Source organism: Phytophthora cinnamomi (genome assembly GCF_018691715.1).
Source record: "Phytophthora cinnamomi strain GKB4 chromosome Unknown Contig40, whole genome shotgun sequence".
NCBI lineage: Eukaryota > Oomycota > Peronosporomycetes > Peronosporales > Peronosporaceae > Phytophthora > Phytophthora cinnamomi.
Genome location: NW_027150973.1, coordinates 250,163 through 265,337, shown reverse-complemented (window position 1 = coordinate 265,337; position 15,175 = coordinate 250,163). Strand labels below are relative to the sequence as shown.

General features: G+C 51.9%; 2 protein-coding genes across 2 annotated transcripts; one reads left to right on the top strand and one right to left on the bottom strand.

Moving 5' to 3' along the window:
- Positions 1 to 220: 220 nt before the first annotated feature.
- IUM83_14947 (uncharacterized protein) lies at positions 221 to 1,086 on the bottom strand (the record flags this gene model as incomplete). Its single annotated transcript, XM_067939727.1, has 2 exons — positions 221 to 227; positions 443 to 1,086. The coding sequence occupies 2 exons, from the start codon at positions 1,084 to 1,086 to the stop codon at positions 221 to 223; spliced, it is 651 nt and encodes a 216-aa protein (XP_067791287.1).
- Positions 1,087 to 1,303: 217 nt separating this feature from the next.
- Positions 1,304 to 14,356, top strand: IUM83_14946 (Monoglyceride lipase; the record flags this gene model as incomplete). The annotated part of the gene is made up of 3 exons (XM_067939726.1): positions 1,304 to 1,915; positions 13,663 to 14,108; positions 14,341 to 14,356. 3 exons carry the CDS (start codon positions 1,304 to 1,306, stop codon positions 14,354 to 14,356), a joined length of 1,074 nt encoding a protein of 357 aa, XP_067791389.1.
- Between the last annotated feature and the right edge of the window lie 819 nt (positions 14,357 to 15,175).

Genomic DNA, 15,175 nt, shown 5'->3' with positions numbered 1-15,175 from the left:
GTAGAAGAACGCCAGCTTCATAGGCGCTGCATGCCGCCGTCGGTCAATTATCAGTTGCCCACTCTCCTGTTCGAACATATCGGCATACGGCATGTCCAGAAGTTCCCATAACATCGAATTTTCGTGAATATTGAAAATCGAGTGTTTGGGATGCCAATAGTCCGGCCAGAACACAGCGCCTGTGCGGTTAAATTCTGCCGAGCTGAAAACGGAGCTGGGATCACGAACTGGAAAGTTGTCAGCGTCAAGAAACAACACGCGATCCAGTGTACTATGGTAGATGGAGTACACTTTCGCCCCAAATCCCATGGCACGCGTGTCATCAATCTTGTGGAAGGTAATGCCATCATCAGAGTCAGCCAAGTGCTGCAGCGGTGTAAGAGGTCCAGGAAAGCTGTACAGTTCTTGTGGACAATACCAGAGTTGAATTGACAATGCACACCCCATTCCCCGAAGCGAACGAATCAGTGCGTACGCGCTCGCCACGAGCTTCGGGTACACAACGATAACAATCCCATCCTTCGGCTTACCCACCGCTCCCTCCACAACATTAGGCAGCGTAAACCCTGGCACGAGAGCTTTTGCGACCGCCTTCCTCGCCTTCACCCGAAAATCCACGAACGCCAACGCATCATCACAGCGCAGTCGCGCAGCACGGAAGAGACTATTACAGTGTCTCCGCATGACTTGGAAGTGCTCGCCCGTCGCTGTGTCCTCCACCTCGCAATAGCCAGCGTAGGAGTTGTACACCGTCCGACCGCACGGCTGGTCTCGTTCCGGGTCCCGAGGTCCGAATGGGGTGCAGTCCAACGTGGCGCGCCACCCAATACAGCGCAGACTCCTCTCCATGGTCTCGCCTATTGGCAGAGCCCTCACTTTGATCGTCTGCGTCGAATCCGAGTCATCGCTGCGGAACGGGGAGAGCGACGCACTGGACCACAGCAACAGCAGCGACGCGTACGAAGCCACGCTCACCAGCAGCAGGTAGAACAGCCAGCGGCCAGCCCAAGATCGCCGCGACGGGGGTGCGTTGGGGGCGTCGGGGCGAGCTGAGGCGTGGGATCGTGCAGAAGATCGCCACGCCATCCTGCTGCCTCGGCGACTAGACCGAAACAGACGCATCAGGTCTGACTCGATGGCTACACCCTGCAGCCAATCAGGACCGAGGTTAATCAGTCCTGGCTCAGATCATAAACGACTTCTCATTGGAGCAATCTGTGGATATTTAACCTTTATTAGCGCCATTCCATTGGCCAGAAAGGTGTCATGGTTAACCCACTTCTAGTCGATCGTCACTGCAACAATGGAAGGCTCCGCTCGCCTCCGCTCGGGGCCTGCAGCCCCCGCTACAGCCGCCACTTCCATCTCCGTTGCTCCGTCCGAGTCTGCACCAGTGCCCCGCTACTCCAGACCCGCTCCTCGAAGCGCCAGCGTCTGGCCCCGCCTTCTACTCGGCTGTGGCGTGCTCTACGTCGTGGGTCTTGTGCTCTTCATCGCGTACAGTCGCCCCAACTCCCTCTCCAATGTCCCAGTGCCGCTGGAGCAGGAGCTCGAGACGTTTTCGTCCTCCTCCAACTCCCAGTCAGACGCCGCAGCAATTGCACGCGCGGAGGAGCACGCGCGCCACGTCAAGATGCTCCCGCAGGGCGGAGACCAACGCCGCGAGCTCCGCTGCGTGGGCTGGAGAGCCACCGACGGCTGCAGCCCACACGGGCCGAGGCTGCCACACAAGGACAAGCCGTGCCACATGATGGTGCCGCACACGGAGTCCGGCTACTGCGAGGTGGAGGACAGGACGACCAAGGAGAGGTTCCGCGTCATGAGACGGTACTGCCGGAGTGTCCGACAAGAAGGACAGTTCCGATGCTTCGACGCCCAGGACTTCGTCAACTTCCCCTTAGAAGCAAGGCAGGCGGTGAGTAAGGCGCTGGTGCCCAGTTTTACACTGCCACACGTGGGCCCAAGTGCAGACGCTTCCAAGGGGATCGTCATGGTGGTGTATCCGAAGATGGTGCCGAGCGCCTACGCGTCGATTCGGGCGTTGAAGGAGATTTTGAAGTGCGAGTTGCCGATTGAGCTGTGGTATCGGAAGAAGGAAATGGCGGGGGTGCCGGGCTCGATGGTCCCGTTGCAACAGCTTGCCAAGGTGAATGGGGGGATTTCGTTTCGTGAGATTGACGACAAGAAGGCGACGGGGTTTGGCGCAAAGGTGTTTGCTATTTATCACAGTTTTTTTGAGAAGGTGCTGTTCCTGGATTCGGACAATGTACCGGTGAGAGACCCGAGCTTTTTGTTTGACACGAAGGAGTTTACGGAGACAGGTGCTGTCTTCTGGCCGGACTTTTGGCACCCGAGAAACACGATTTTCAACATTCACGGTCAGTCGTTGCTCTGGGAGCTGCTTGATCAACGGTTTGTTAATATGTTTGAGCAGGAGAGTGGACAATTAGTAATTGACCGACGGCGTCATGCTGCCCCGCTGGAACTTGTGAAGTTCTACATTTTTCACACACCTAGTTTCTTTCAAATGTTCAAGCTTGTGCACGGTGATAAAGACCTCTTTCGCTTGGCATGGCTTAAACTCAAATCGTCATTTCACATGATCGATGTACCGCCTGCTGTCGCCGGGAAGGCATTTAACAATTCATTCTGCGGCATGACCATGGTCCAGCACGATGCCAATAGCAATGTGCTCTTCTTGCATCGTAATACGCGCAAGCTTGTCGGTGAGCCCAAACTTCAGTACGTAAATCAGTGGACAGTTGCTACGCGCCATGCAAAGGAAAAATTACTGCTAACTGATCCTGGAGGACGTACCAAACCTACCACTGAAGAAATTGAAGAAGAACTCCGAAATGGTATCACAACACCCTCGCCAACACTAGACGCGCCTGAGGCAGATGGTTATCCTGATGCTATTTATTGGACGCATTTGCTATCGTTCCGAAACACCTCAAAGCGGATACATTATAAAATTGACGTGCACCCTACTTTAGATGGATTTACTAAGGGCCAAACCTGCTACGGCGTGGCCGATATGCTAGAGAAGAATGACCACTTCTACTTTCAAGCATTTGAAAATTTGAGCTACGGCGGTCTAGAGGCTCAGATACGTCAGTTTGCGATGGAAGCTGCCCAAGTCGTTCGTGCACATGAAAACGATACGGAACTCGCGCATCCACGAGAAACGCATCGCTAATTTATAATCGGAGTTGCGGGAGTAAATGTCTATGAAATACTGCTGTTAAGAATCCATCTAGAATTCTCCAGCTTCCCGAACGAAGGCTCGAAGCCGATCTTCGAGGTCATGGTATGATAATTCTGACCACGACGTGTATCGATCGTGATCCGTTGTGAGCCTGTAGCACATCGAAAGTCCCGGAAACCTATAGCTACTTCCGTATATGCCAACGCGATAGTTGTCTGCCATATACGCGTATCGATCAGAGGCACTTGCTTTCTGCAGGGCGAGATGCTCGGGAAACACAAAGGATTGGAGATGGGTCCAAGTTCTAGTCTCGTCACCGAATACTTTCTTACCGTTGTGGTGCAGGAAGAGGACTTCTCCTTCGGGATCGTGCTGGACCATCGTAAAGCCGCAAAACTCACGCCCTTTCAGCATCCCCGCTGCTGCTGCTGGCGTCCCGATCATGTGAAATGATGTACCAGTCTTGAGCCACGCTAATCGAAACAGGTCCTTGTCGCCGTGGACGAGTTTGAGTTGTTGGAAGTGATTGGGTGTGCGCAGTGCTAAGAACTGGAGTACTTTCAGAGCTACGGCTGCTCTGCGTCGATCAATCAGCAGCTGACCGCTCTCCTGCTCGAACATGTCGACGAAAGGGATACCGAGCAGTTCCCAGAGTAGCGTCTCCTTGTTGATATTGAAGATCGTGTTGGTCGGCTGCCAAAAGTCCGGCCAGAAGATAGCGCCCGTCTGGATAAATTCTTGCGTGGTGAATAGGTATGTGGGGTCTTTGACGGGCGTGTTGTCTGTATCGAGAAACAGCACTTGGTCGAGTCCCGAGTTTGCAAGTGCATACACCTTGGTGTTAAAACCATCGACACTGTCACTGGAAATACCACGAAGCGAGATCGGTCCGTACTCGTTTACCAGTGACTCAAGCAACTCGTTGTCACCCAAAGGGTTGGCGCCCATTTCATTCTCCAGAAACCACAACTCGACTGGTAGCGAGCAATTATATGAGCGTAGCACGCGGATCGTGGCGTACACACTTAGTAGGAGTTTTGGATACATGACCATGAGCACGCCGTTCGCCTCTGTCAACTCTTGTTTCGCCGAAGTGAGTGGCTTAAGCTGCTCGGTTTTCGAAGCATCTACCAGCGTTTTCAGTTGCGAAGTGACTAGTGCGAAGTCTGCAGCTTGATCGCAGTTGAATTCCACCTCGCTGCGCAGTGACGAGCAGCTAGCTTGCATCACTCGAACTTCTTGGCCTGTTGTTCCATTGCGCAGCAAACAATACCCAGACGCACCGGCTTTGATATTTGTGCTGCAGCTAGCGTCCCTTTCAGTTTCGCGGGGTCCATCTGGCGAGCAGCCTCCAGTTTGCTGCCATCCTAGGCATTTAAGTTGTGGAGTAGCTGACCCGTTGTTGGCAAGGAAGTTGTGAAAGAAGGCGTCGACAGGCGAATCTATTGGAATGCTTGAAGTGTTTGCATTGTTGTCAAGGTCAAGTTGTGCTGCCGAACTTGTCCCTTCGAAGAGGGTAGTCACATCACTGGCTGTTGAATCTAGATCCTGAAAACTTTCGCTTGACAGAATGTTGAATTCGTCAAGATCAAGTGAGGTGTTCATGCCGGAATCCGAATTGAAAGCTGCTTCCGCTGTATCAATTTGGTTGTTATGTGCCGAATCGACGCGAAGTAGCTGGACGTGGTGCTCACTACTACTTGAAAGCTTGTGATCCTGAGCGCTCAGCCACGCAGTAATTGTCACGACTTGATACACCACGATGATGAAAATCAACGATCGCACCACCCGGCGTTCCAATAGCGGCTGACGCATGCCTTGGTTCGAAGATGGGCTTGGCTGCCGGTTGCAGGAATGAAAAATGCATGGTGCGAGGAGTTTTGAGAGAGATCAAAAAGAGCGATGCAAACCCAATTTAACCGCGTGTGTCTCACGAAGTGATCGCAGGCGTGTACTGGATGCCCAGAAAAGTAGTCGCTCACTTTCTCGCTCATCCTGAGACTTCCACGATTCGTGGACAAAAGCAAAATCTTGGTAAGCTGAAGGTGTAGCTCACAGGCTCAGGACCACGATCTGAGGCGAGCAACTTTATCACAAACCATTTGCTCGGATCTGTTCGATATCTACAATTCAGAACAGGCTGCACTGCCGATAACGCTACAACAACAGAGGTTTCCTTTTGTGAAAGCAGTTGTATTAATACATCGTCCCAAATGTAGCATGCTGTCACACGGAACAAGTTTTAGCAAAATTGAAATGATTATCTCCGCTGTGGGTGAAGGTAGGCGGGAAGTAGGGATGCAGTCGCGGCAGCCGGAAGGCCAAGCTGCGCCACAGTAGCCTGCCAAGACGATCTTAAACCTAACAAGCACATTCTACGACGGCAACGTGGAGGCTGGGGGGGCTACCTTTGGCCCAAACAGAATCCTTCGCTGTTTTCGAGGCATAGCACCATGACTGGAAGAAGTTGAAAGCTATGGGTATTACTAGCAGTGCCTACCACGCTTGCTGCTGAAGTCCATTTTTATTATTCAGTCGATACATCAGTACGGCCGTTGAAGGCGATGTATAGACATCAGGTCTGCTGTCTAAATATCCACAGCTGTTCCGTATTTCAAAATGAATGTCTCCAGACATCCGAAACAATTAATCGACTGAATCTCGTTCGACGTGCATTCATCGAGGGTAAACTTCACGCTTGACGGATCTCGATCCAGAGTAGCCAAACGATCCCTTTGGTCTTCCGAACTTATAGAACATGCAGCTTGAGAGGGGGCAACATAATATGTCGCGGACGGCGAGCCTCATGGATACAGCATGGATCGAGTATCTGCCGCACCGTCGAAACAAGCCCCGTTTTCGACCTCAACATAAGCCGATTCCGAAATTGACCAGAACCCATCTAGAGTTCTCCAGCTTCCCGAACGAAGGCTCGAAGCCGATCTTCGAGGTCATGGTATGATAATTCTGACCACGACGTGTATCGATAGTGATCCGATGTGAACCTGTAGCACATCGAAAGTCCCGGAAACCTATAGCTACTTCCGTATATGCCAACGCGATAGTTGTCTGCCATATACGCGTATCGATCAGAGGCACTTGCTTTCTGCAGGGCGAGATGCTCGGGAAACACAAAGGATTGGAGATGGGTCCAAGTTCTAGTCTCGTCACCGAATACTTTCTTACCGTTGTGGTGCAGGAAGAGGACTTCCCCTTCGGGATCATGCTGGGCCATTGTAATGCCGCAAAACTCACGCCCTTTCAGCATCCCCGCTGCTGCTGCTGGCGTCCCGATCATGTGAAATGATGTACCAGTCTTGAGCCACGCTAATCGAAACAGGTCCTTGTCGCCGTGGACGAGTTTGAGTTGTTGGAAGTGATTGGGTGTGCGCAGTGCTAAGAACTGGAGTACTTTCAGAGCTACGGCTGCTCTGCGTCGATCAATCAGCAGCTGACCGCTCTCCTGCTCGAACATGTCGACGAAAGGGATACCGAGCAGTTCCCAGAGTAGCGTCTCCTTGTTGATATTGAAGATCGTGTTGGTCGGCTGCCAAAAGTCCGGCCAGAAGATAGCGCCCGTCTGGATAAATTCTTGCGTGGTGAATAGGTATGTGGGGTCTTTGACGGGCGTGTTGTCTGTATCGAGAAACAGCACTTGGTCGAGTCCCGAGTTTGCAAGTGCATACACCTTGGTGTTAAAACCATCGACACTGTCACTGGAAATACCACGAAGCGAGATCGGTCCGTACTCGTTTACCAGTGACTCAAGCAATTGGTTGTCACCCAAAGGGTTGGCGCCCATTTCATTCTCCAGAAACCACAACTCGACTGGTAGCGAGCAATTATATGAGCGTAGCACGCGGATCGTGGCGTACACACTTAGTAGGAGTTTTGGATACATGACCATGAGCACGCCGTTCGCCTCTGTCAACTCTTGTTTCGCCGAAGTGAGTGGCTTAAGCTGCTCGGTTTTCGAAGCATCTACCAGCGTTTTCAGTTGCGAAGTGACTAGTGCGAAGTCTGCAGCTTGATCGCAGTTGAATTCCACCTCGCTGCGCAGTGACGAGCAGCTAGCTTGCATCACTCGAACTTCTTGGCCTGTTGTTCCATTGCGCAGCAAACAATACCCAGACGCACCGGCTTTGATATTTGTGCTGCAGCTAGCGTCCCTTTCAGTTTCGCGGGGTCCATCTGGCGAGCAGCCTCCAGTTTGCTGCCATCCTAGGCATTTAAGTTGTGGAGTAGCTGACCCGTTGTTGGCAAGGAAATTGTGAAAGAAGGCGTCGACAGGCGAATCGATTGGAATGCTGGAAGTGTTTGCATTGTTGTCAAGGTCAAGTTGTGCTGCCGAACTTGTCCCTTCGAAGAGGGTAGTCACATCACTGGCTGTTGAATCTAGATCCTGAAAACTTTCGCTTGACAGAGTGTTGAATTCGTCAAGATCAAGTGAGGTGTTCATGCCGGAATCCGAATTGAAAGCTGCTTCCGCTGTATCAATTTGGTTATGTGCCGAATCGACGCGAAGTAGCTGGACGTGGTGCTCACTACTACTTGAAAGCTTGTGATCCTGAGCGCTCAGCCACGCAGTAATTGTCACGACTTGATACACCACGATGATGAAAATCAACGATCGCACCACCCGGCGTTCCAATAGCGGCTGACGCATGCCTTGGTTGGAAGATGGGCTTGGCTGCTGGTTGCAGGAATGAAAAATGCATGGTGCGAGGAGTTTTGAGAGAGATCAAAAAGAGCGATGCAAACCCAATTTAACCGCGTGTGTCTCACGAAGTGATCGCAGGCGTGTACTGGATGCCCAGAAAAGTAGTCGCTCACTTTCTCGCTCATCCTGAGACTTCCACGATTCGTGGACAAAAGCAAAATCTTGGTAAGCTGAAGGTGTAGCTCACACGCTCAGGACCACGATCTGAGGCGAGCAACTTTATCACAAACCATTTGCTCGGATCTGTTCGATATCTACAATTCAGAACAGGCTGCACTGCCGATAACGCTACAACAACAGAGGTTTCCTTTTGTGAAAGCAGTTGTATTAATACATCGTCCCAAATGTAGCATGCTGATGTCACACGGAACAAGTTTTAGCAAAATTGAAATGATTATCTCCGCTGTGGGTGAAGGTAGGCGGGAAGTAGGGATGCAGTCGCGGCAGCCGGAAGACCAAGCTGCGCCACAGTAGCCTGCCAAGACGATCTTAAACCCAACAAGCATATTCTACGACGGCAACGTGGAGGCTGGGGGGCTACCTTTGGCCCAAACAGAATCCTTCGCTGTTTTCGAGGCATAGCACCATGACTGGAAGAAGTTGAAAGCTATGGGTATTACTAGCAGTGCCTACCACGCTTGCTGCTGAAGTCCATTTTTATTATTCAGTCGATACATCAGTACGGCCGTTGAAGGCGATGTATAGACATCAGGTCTGTTGTCTAAATATCCACAGCTGTTCCGTATTTCAAAATTAATGTCTCCAGACATCCGAAACAATTAATCGACTGAATCTCATTCGACGTGCATTCCTCGAGGGTAAACTTCACGCTTGACGGATCTCGATCCACCAAACGATCCCTTTGGTCTTCCGAACTTATAGAACATGCAGCTTGAGAGGGGGCAACACAATATGTCGCGGACGGCGAGCCTCATGGATACAGCATGGATCGAGTATCTGCCGCACCGTCGAAACAAGCCCCGTTTTCGACCTCAACATAAGCCGATTCCGAAATTGACCAGAACCCATCTAGAGTTCTCCAGCTTCCCGAACGAAGGCTCGAAGCCGATCTTCGAGGTCATGGTATGATAATTCTGACCACGACGTGTATCGATAGTGATCCGATGTGAACCTGTAGCACATCGAAAGTCCCGGAAACCTATAGCTACTTCCGTATATGCCAACGCGATAGTTGTCTGCCATATACGCGTATCGATCAGAGGCACTTGCTTTCTGCAGGGCGAGATGCTCGGGAAACACAAAGGATTGGAGATGGGTCCAAGTTCTAGTCTCGTCACCGAATACTTTCTTACCGTTGTGGTGCAGGAAGAGGACTTCCCCTTCGGGATCATGCTGGGCCATTGTAATGCCGCAAAACTCACGCCCTTTCAGCATCCCCGCTGCTGCTGCTGGCGTCCCGATCATGTGAAATGATGTACCAGTCTTGAGCCACGCTAATCGAAACAGGTCCTTGTCGCCGTGGACGAGTTTGAGTTGTTGGAAGTGATTGGGTGTGCGCAGTGCTAAGAACTGGAGTACTTTCAGAGCTACGGCTGCTCTGCGTCGATCAATCAGCAGCTGACCGCTCTCCTGCTCGAACATGTCGACGAAAGGGATACCGAGCAGTTCCCAGAGTAGCGTCTCCTTGTTGATATTGAAGATCGTGTTGGTCGGCTGCCAAAAGTCCGGCCAGAAGATAGCGCCCGTCTGGATAAATTCTTGCGTGGTGAATAGGTATGTGGGGTCTTTGACGGGCGTGTTGTCTGTATCGAGAAACAGCACTTGGTCGAGTCCCGAGTTTGCAAGTGCATACACCTTGGTGTTAAAACCATCGACACTGTCACTGGAAATACCACGAAGCGAGATCGGTCCGTACTCGTTTACCAGTGACTCAAGCAACTGGTTGTCACCCAAAGGGTTGGCGCCCATTTCATTCTCCAGAAACCACAACTCGACTGGTAGCGAGCAATTATATGAGCGTAGCACGCGGATCGTGGCGTACACACTTAGTAGGAGTTTTGGATACATGACCATGAGCACGCCGTTCGCCTCTGTCAACTCTTGTTTCGCCGAAGTGAGTGGCTTAAGCTGCTCGGTTTTCGAAGCATCTACCAGCGTTTTCAGTTGCGAAGTGACTAGTGCGAAGTCTGCAGCTTGATCGCAGTTGAATTCCACCTCGCTGCGCAGTGACGAGCAGCTAGCTTGCATCACTCGAACTTCTTGGCCTGTTGTTCCATTGCGCAGCAAACAATACCCAGACGCACCGGCTTTGATATTTGTGCTGCAGCTAGCGTCCCTTTCAGTTTCGCGGGGTCCATCTGGCGAGCAGCCTCCAGTTTGCTGCCATCCTAGGCATTTAAGTTGTGGAGTAGCTGACCCATTGTTGTGCAGGTAGAGGTTAAGCATGACGTCGACAGGCATGGATGGTTTCGGATTTCGCACATCTATCATAGCCGGCGGAGTACTTGCGTTGACTTCGGCGACATCGTGTTGCCCCGAAGAAGTCGATTCATCGCTTAATTTCAGACGGAGGATTGTGTTTACCGATGTTCTGCTTTCTCGCTGACGAGCTTCTTTAGCCTTCATATTAGTTTTCGTCATTGTTGTAATGATGGGAACTGCAGCAGAACCGTGGACTTCGTCCAGTTGGTTGACCTGGCGTAGTTGGGCCTGATGGAGATCACTTTCCAAGTCCTCTTGTACTCCCTTACTCAGCCAGGAGATGATCATTAATAGGTGGAAGAACGCAACGCACAGAATTGAAGCTCTCACGACTCGACGTTCTATTGGAGGCAGGCGCATGGATGTTGCTTGGTTGACGACGAAGCCAGACAATACCGGAACGGAAATGATAGGACGGGGCGGCCTTCCCGTGACTGTCGAAGGAGATTTTTCTCGAATCTGATGCTGGGATTCGAGTCGTGAAAGAACTATTAGGACCAATTGTCACCATATTTTGCGTTATGTGTACATGTATACACAAGACGATTTAAGCCAGCTGCTGATTTTCCTGTGGCGGATAATCACCGACACAGATTCCTGTTCGGATGGTAATTACTAGATGTACATGTATTAGGGCTCAAAATCAGTTTTGAACTATGATCTCAAATTCTCAGTATCTATGTAACGTTGTGGAAACTTGGTATCGAAAAGGGCAAAATAAAAGTGATAGTGTAATTTTTAAGTCTGTACTCTCTTGTCCTCTAGACGGGCATGACCGAATGCGATTGTTAGTTGACGGGTCGTCCCGTAAGTCGTCCCGTAATACGTATAATAAATTACCACGTATTTATAAATTACGAAACCAGTAGTGTTTATGATTCCCCTCGATTGTCATAACATGTGTTTATCACTACGGAGAGGACTGTCTACTGTATTAATCACAATATGCTAGCTCTCTCGACAAAGATGTGTTTCCTCGAAGATCCACCACGTGTTCGCGCAGATGGGTATTTATACACGGCCTCAGTAAAAGACACAGTCTTTGACCAGAAAATGCCGAACATGGAAAACGTTCTCATTAACTTCGTGCACTCGGGTTACACAAAACGCAAATCACAACTACAGTACAGGATAAATTCATCCAGACTTCATGCACGAAAGTCTTTACAGTACCGTGTGATGTATTCTTTGACATAAGTTAAGCAAATAGTCTACTGAGTCTAGCTAGCTTACTGCAGTGTGCTTGCTTCCTGGGCAAAGCTGTGCAGTCGGTCCTCAAGGTCCCCAAATGGCTGCTCTTCCCACAAAGTCGTTTTATAGTGCTCGGACTTCATCTTGTTATCGCCATAGCACATCGGGAAGTTCCGGAATATACCTCCACCGAAAATTCTCACGTGATAGTTCGTCGTCATATACTCGTACCGCTCAGCAGCATTCGCGCTGACCGAAGCGAGGTTCTCAGGAAACACAAAAGATTGGATATGGGTCCACACACGATTTTTGCTTGTTTCCTCCTCGCCGATCAGCTTTTTACCGTTGTGGTGCAGGAAGATCACGTCACCTTGCGGGTCGTGCTGCACCATGGTCATCCCGCAGAAATGTCTGCTCTTCACCATTCCTGCTGCGGCTGGAGGAGTCTGAATCATGTGGAACGATGTGTTCGTCTTAAGCCACGCTAATCGGAACAAATCCTTGTCGCCGTGAAGCAGTTTGAAGCGCTCGAAGTTGTTTGGGTTGCGTAGTGCCATGAACTCAACCATCTCCAAAGCCATCCCGGCTCTGCGTCGATCTATCAGCAACTGCCCACTTTCCTGCTCGAACATGTCGACGTACGGTGTACCAACCAGCTCCCACAGCAACGACTCCCTGTTGATGTTGAAGATTGTGTTGACTGGGTGCCAGAAGTCCGGCCAGAAGATAGCCCCGGTCTGCACAAACTCGGGCGTCGAGAACAAGTACGTCGGATCTTTCACCGGCGAGTTGTCCGCGTCAAGGAACAAAACCTGGTCCAGCTCCGAGTTGGCCAACGCGAACACTTTGGTGTTGAATCCGTCCACCTCGGATTCCGCGATACCACGCAGTGAAGTGGGTCCATACTCGTCCACCAATGACTGCAGCAACTTCGACCCGTTTATCGGGTTGACCCCCATTTCGCTTTGCAGATACCAGAGCTCCACCGGTAGCGAGCAGTTGTAGGAACGCAGTAACCTAATCGTCGAGTAGACGCTGGACAACAGCTTCGGGTACATGACCATCAAAAGGCCATTCTTGGGTTCCAGCTGCACCTCTTGCTCATGTGTCCTCCTCGCCTGCTCCTCCTCGTGTCTTTTGGCGGCTATCAGCATGTCAATCTGTGGCGCAACGCGAGCGAAGTCGGCTGCCTGTCGGCAGTTGAAGCGCACCTCCGTCCTCATGCTGGAGCAGTTGACGCGCATGGCCTGCACCTCCTCTCCCGTGGCCTCGTTCTTGAGCAGGCAGTAGCCGGAGGCGCCGGCCTTGATGTTCTTGCCGCAGTCGGCGTCGTTGTCCGGCTCTCGCGGGCCGTCGGGGCTGCAGCCGCCGGTCTGGCGCCATCCGAGGCACGAGAACTGCGGGGCGCCCAAGGTGGACGGGCCGTCGTTGGCCAGGAATGTCTTCAACATTGTCGAGGAGGACACTGCAGAGGAGGATGTAGAGCTGTTAAGCTGCGACGAGTTGACGGAGATGGACCCATCACCCACTACGACGTCGCTGCGGACCAACTGAAGTGGTTGCTCCAAAGTTGTTGCAGTTGCCGTTGCCGTTGATATCGAGACAGTTGAGAGCCCTCTATGCTGCGAGTCGGACCAGAGCGCCACCAGCAGCAGCCCGTAGAGCAAGATGGTGACGGCGAGTCCCCTGGCCAGCCACCGACCGGCGATAGGCGAGCTCTGCTGCATTTGAGGGACCGACGTGGCGAGCAACTAGCAGCGTGAGAAGCGGAATGGCGTCTGCGGCAGATAGATGTTCCTCCTGTCCGCACCGACCCCTGGCTTGAACCTCGTGTGTCACACGTCACACGTGATAGCATCTGCACCCCTCAGGATCCCGAAAATATCAAGGTAAGGAGATATATCTGCTAATAACAATATCTACATAACATTTGATGTAAGAATGCTTTTCATGATGACATCTCAGAATCCAGTCATTGGTACCACGCTTTTGGTACCTACCCCGTCTCAATGACCAGCGCAGCACTATCCCGTGGCAGTAGCTGATCTGCCGGCTGCTCCCGACCCACACACTCACAATGGCGTATCCGGCGATGTGCCAGCGACGATGGTTGCTGCGCGTGCTGCTGCTAGTGGGCGTGGTCTACGGGTCGGCGATGCTGCTGTGGTACAACAGTCGAGTGTCGGATCTGGGTCTGACCCCAACGTTGGCTGACGATAGTCGAACCTTCCGGCCGAGGTTCGGGGAGGTGGAGGTCGTGCCGGTCACGAGGAAACCTCTGCTGGAGCGCAAGAAACAGCGACCGCGACTCATTTTGTCCCCTCAGGGACGTGCAGCCATCCGCAAACGGGAAGATGAGCTCAAGGCCAATTCGACAACCGTTACACAGACTGTCGACCACCGAAATGAGACCCTGACCCGAATTAAAACTGAAGACCCGGGGATTGTGCAGGTGCGAGTGGCGCAGGAGAAATGGGAGGAGGCTGAGAAGCATGCGAAGACGGTCAAGAACTTCCCTAGGGGTGAGACGAACCCGCGCAAATTACGGTGTGTTGGGTGGAAGGCGACCGGGGATTGCAGTCCGAACGGACCTCGGGTCCCGGAAAAAGATCACTCGTGTACGACGCGGGTGTCATCAGGTGTCTCGGGCTACTGCGAGGTGGAAGACACGGAATCAGGCGAAAGGTTTCGCGTCGGGAGGAGGTTTTGCAACAGTCTCAAGCAGGAATCAGTATTCAGATGCTCGGATGCGGTGGGGTTCGCTAACTTCCCGGCGCAGGCTAGCGCAGCAGTAAGGAAAGCCTTGCAGCCAGGATTCAGTCTGCCGAATGTTGGTGAAAGTTCGTCGGATCCTCGAGATGGTATCGTGATGGTGATCTACCCCAAACTTATGGCTAGTGCGTACGCTACGATTCGTGTGCTGCGAGACCAGGGATGCAAACTACCGCTGGAGCTGTGGTTTATCCCTCGCGAGATGAGGAATCATCCTGCAGATATGAAGACACTTCAAGAGCTTGCTCGTGCTGATGGAATGGGCGACATTTCGTTTCATGAAGTTTCCGATTTTCACGCCACGGGGTTTCGGGTCAAGGTTCACGCAATTTACAACAGCCACTTCGACCGACTGCTGTTTCTGGATGCAGACAATGTTCCTGTGCGCGATCCGGCATTCTTGTTCGACCTGAGGGGCTTTAAGGAGACTGGTGCGGTTTTCTGGCCGGACTTCTGGCACCCGTCAAACTCGATCTTCAACATTCACAGCCAGTCGTTGATCTGGGAACTGCTCGACATTCCGTTTGCGAATATGTTTGAGCAGGAGAGCGGGCAGTTGTTAATCGATAGGCGAAAGCACGCCGCTAGGCTGGAGCTCGTACGCCATTACGCCTTTCAACGCTCGGACATCCTTGACAGAATGCAACTCGTGCACGGAGACAAAGACCTCTTTCGCCTCGCGTGGCTCAAACAGTTGTCACCATTCAGCATGATTCGGTATCCGCCCGCCGTGGCAGGAAAAGTGATCAACGAGAGTTTTTGCGGAATGACCATGGTGCAGCACGATACCGAAGGCAACGTGCTCTTTCTGCATCGTAACTCGAACAAGCTTACTGGTATTG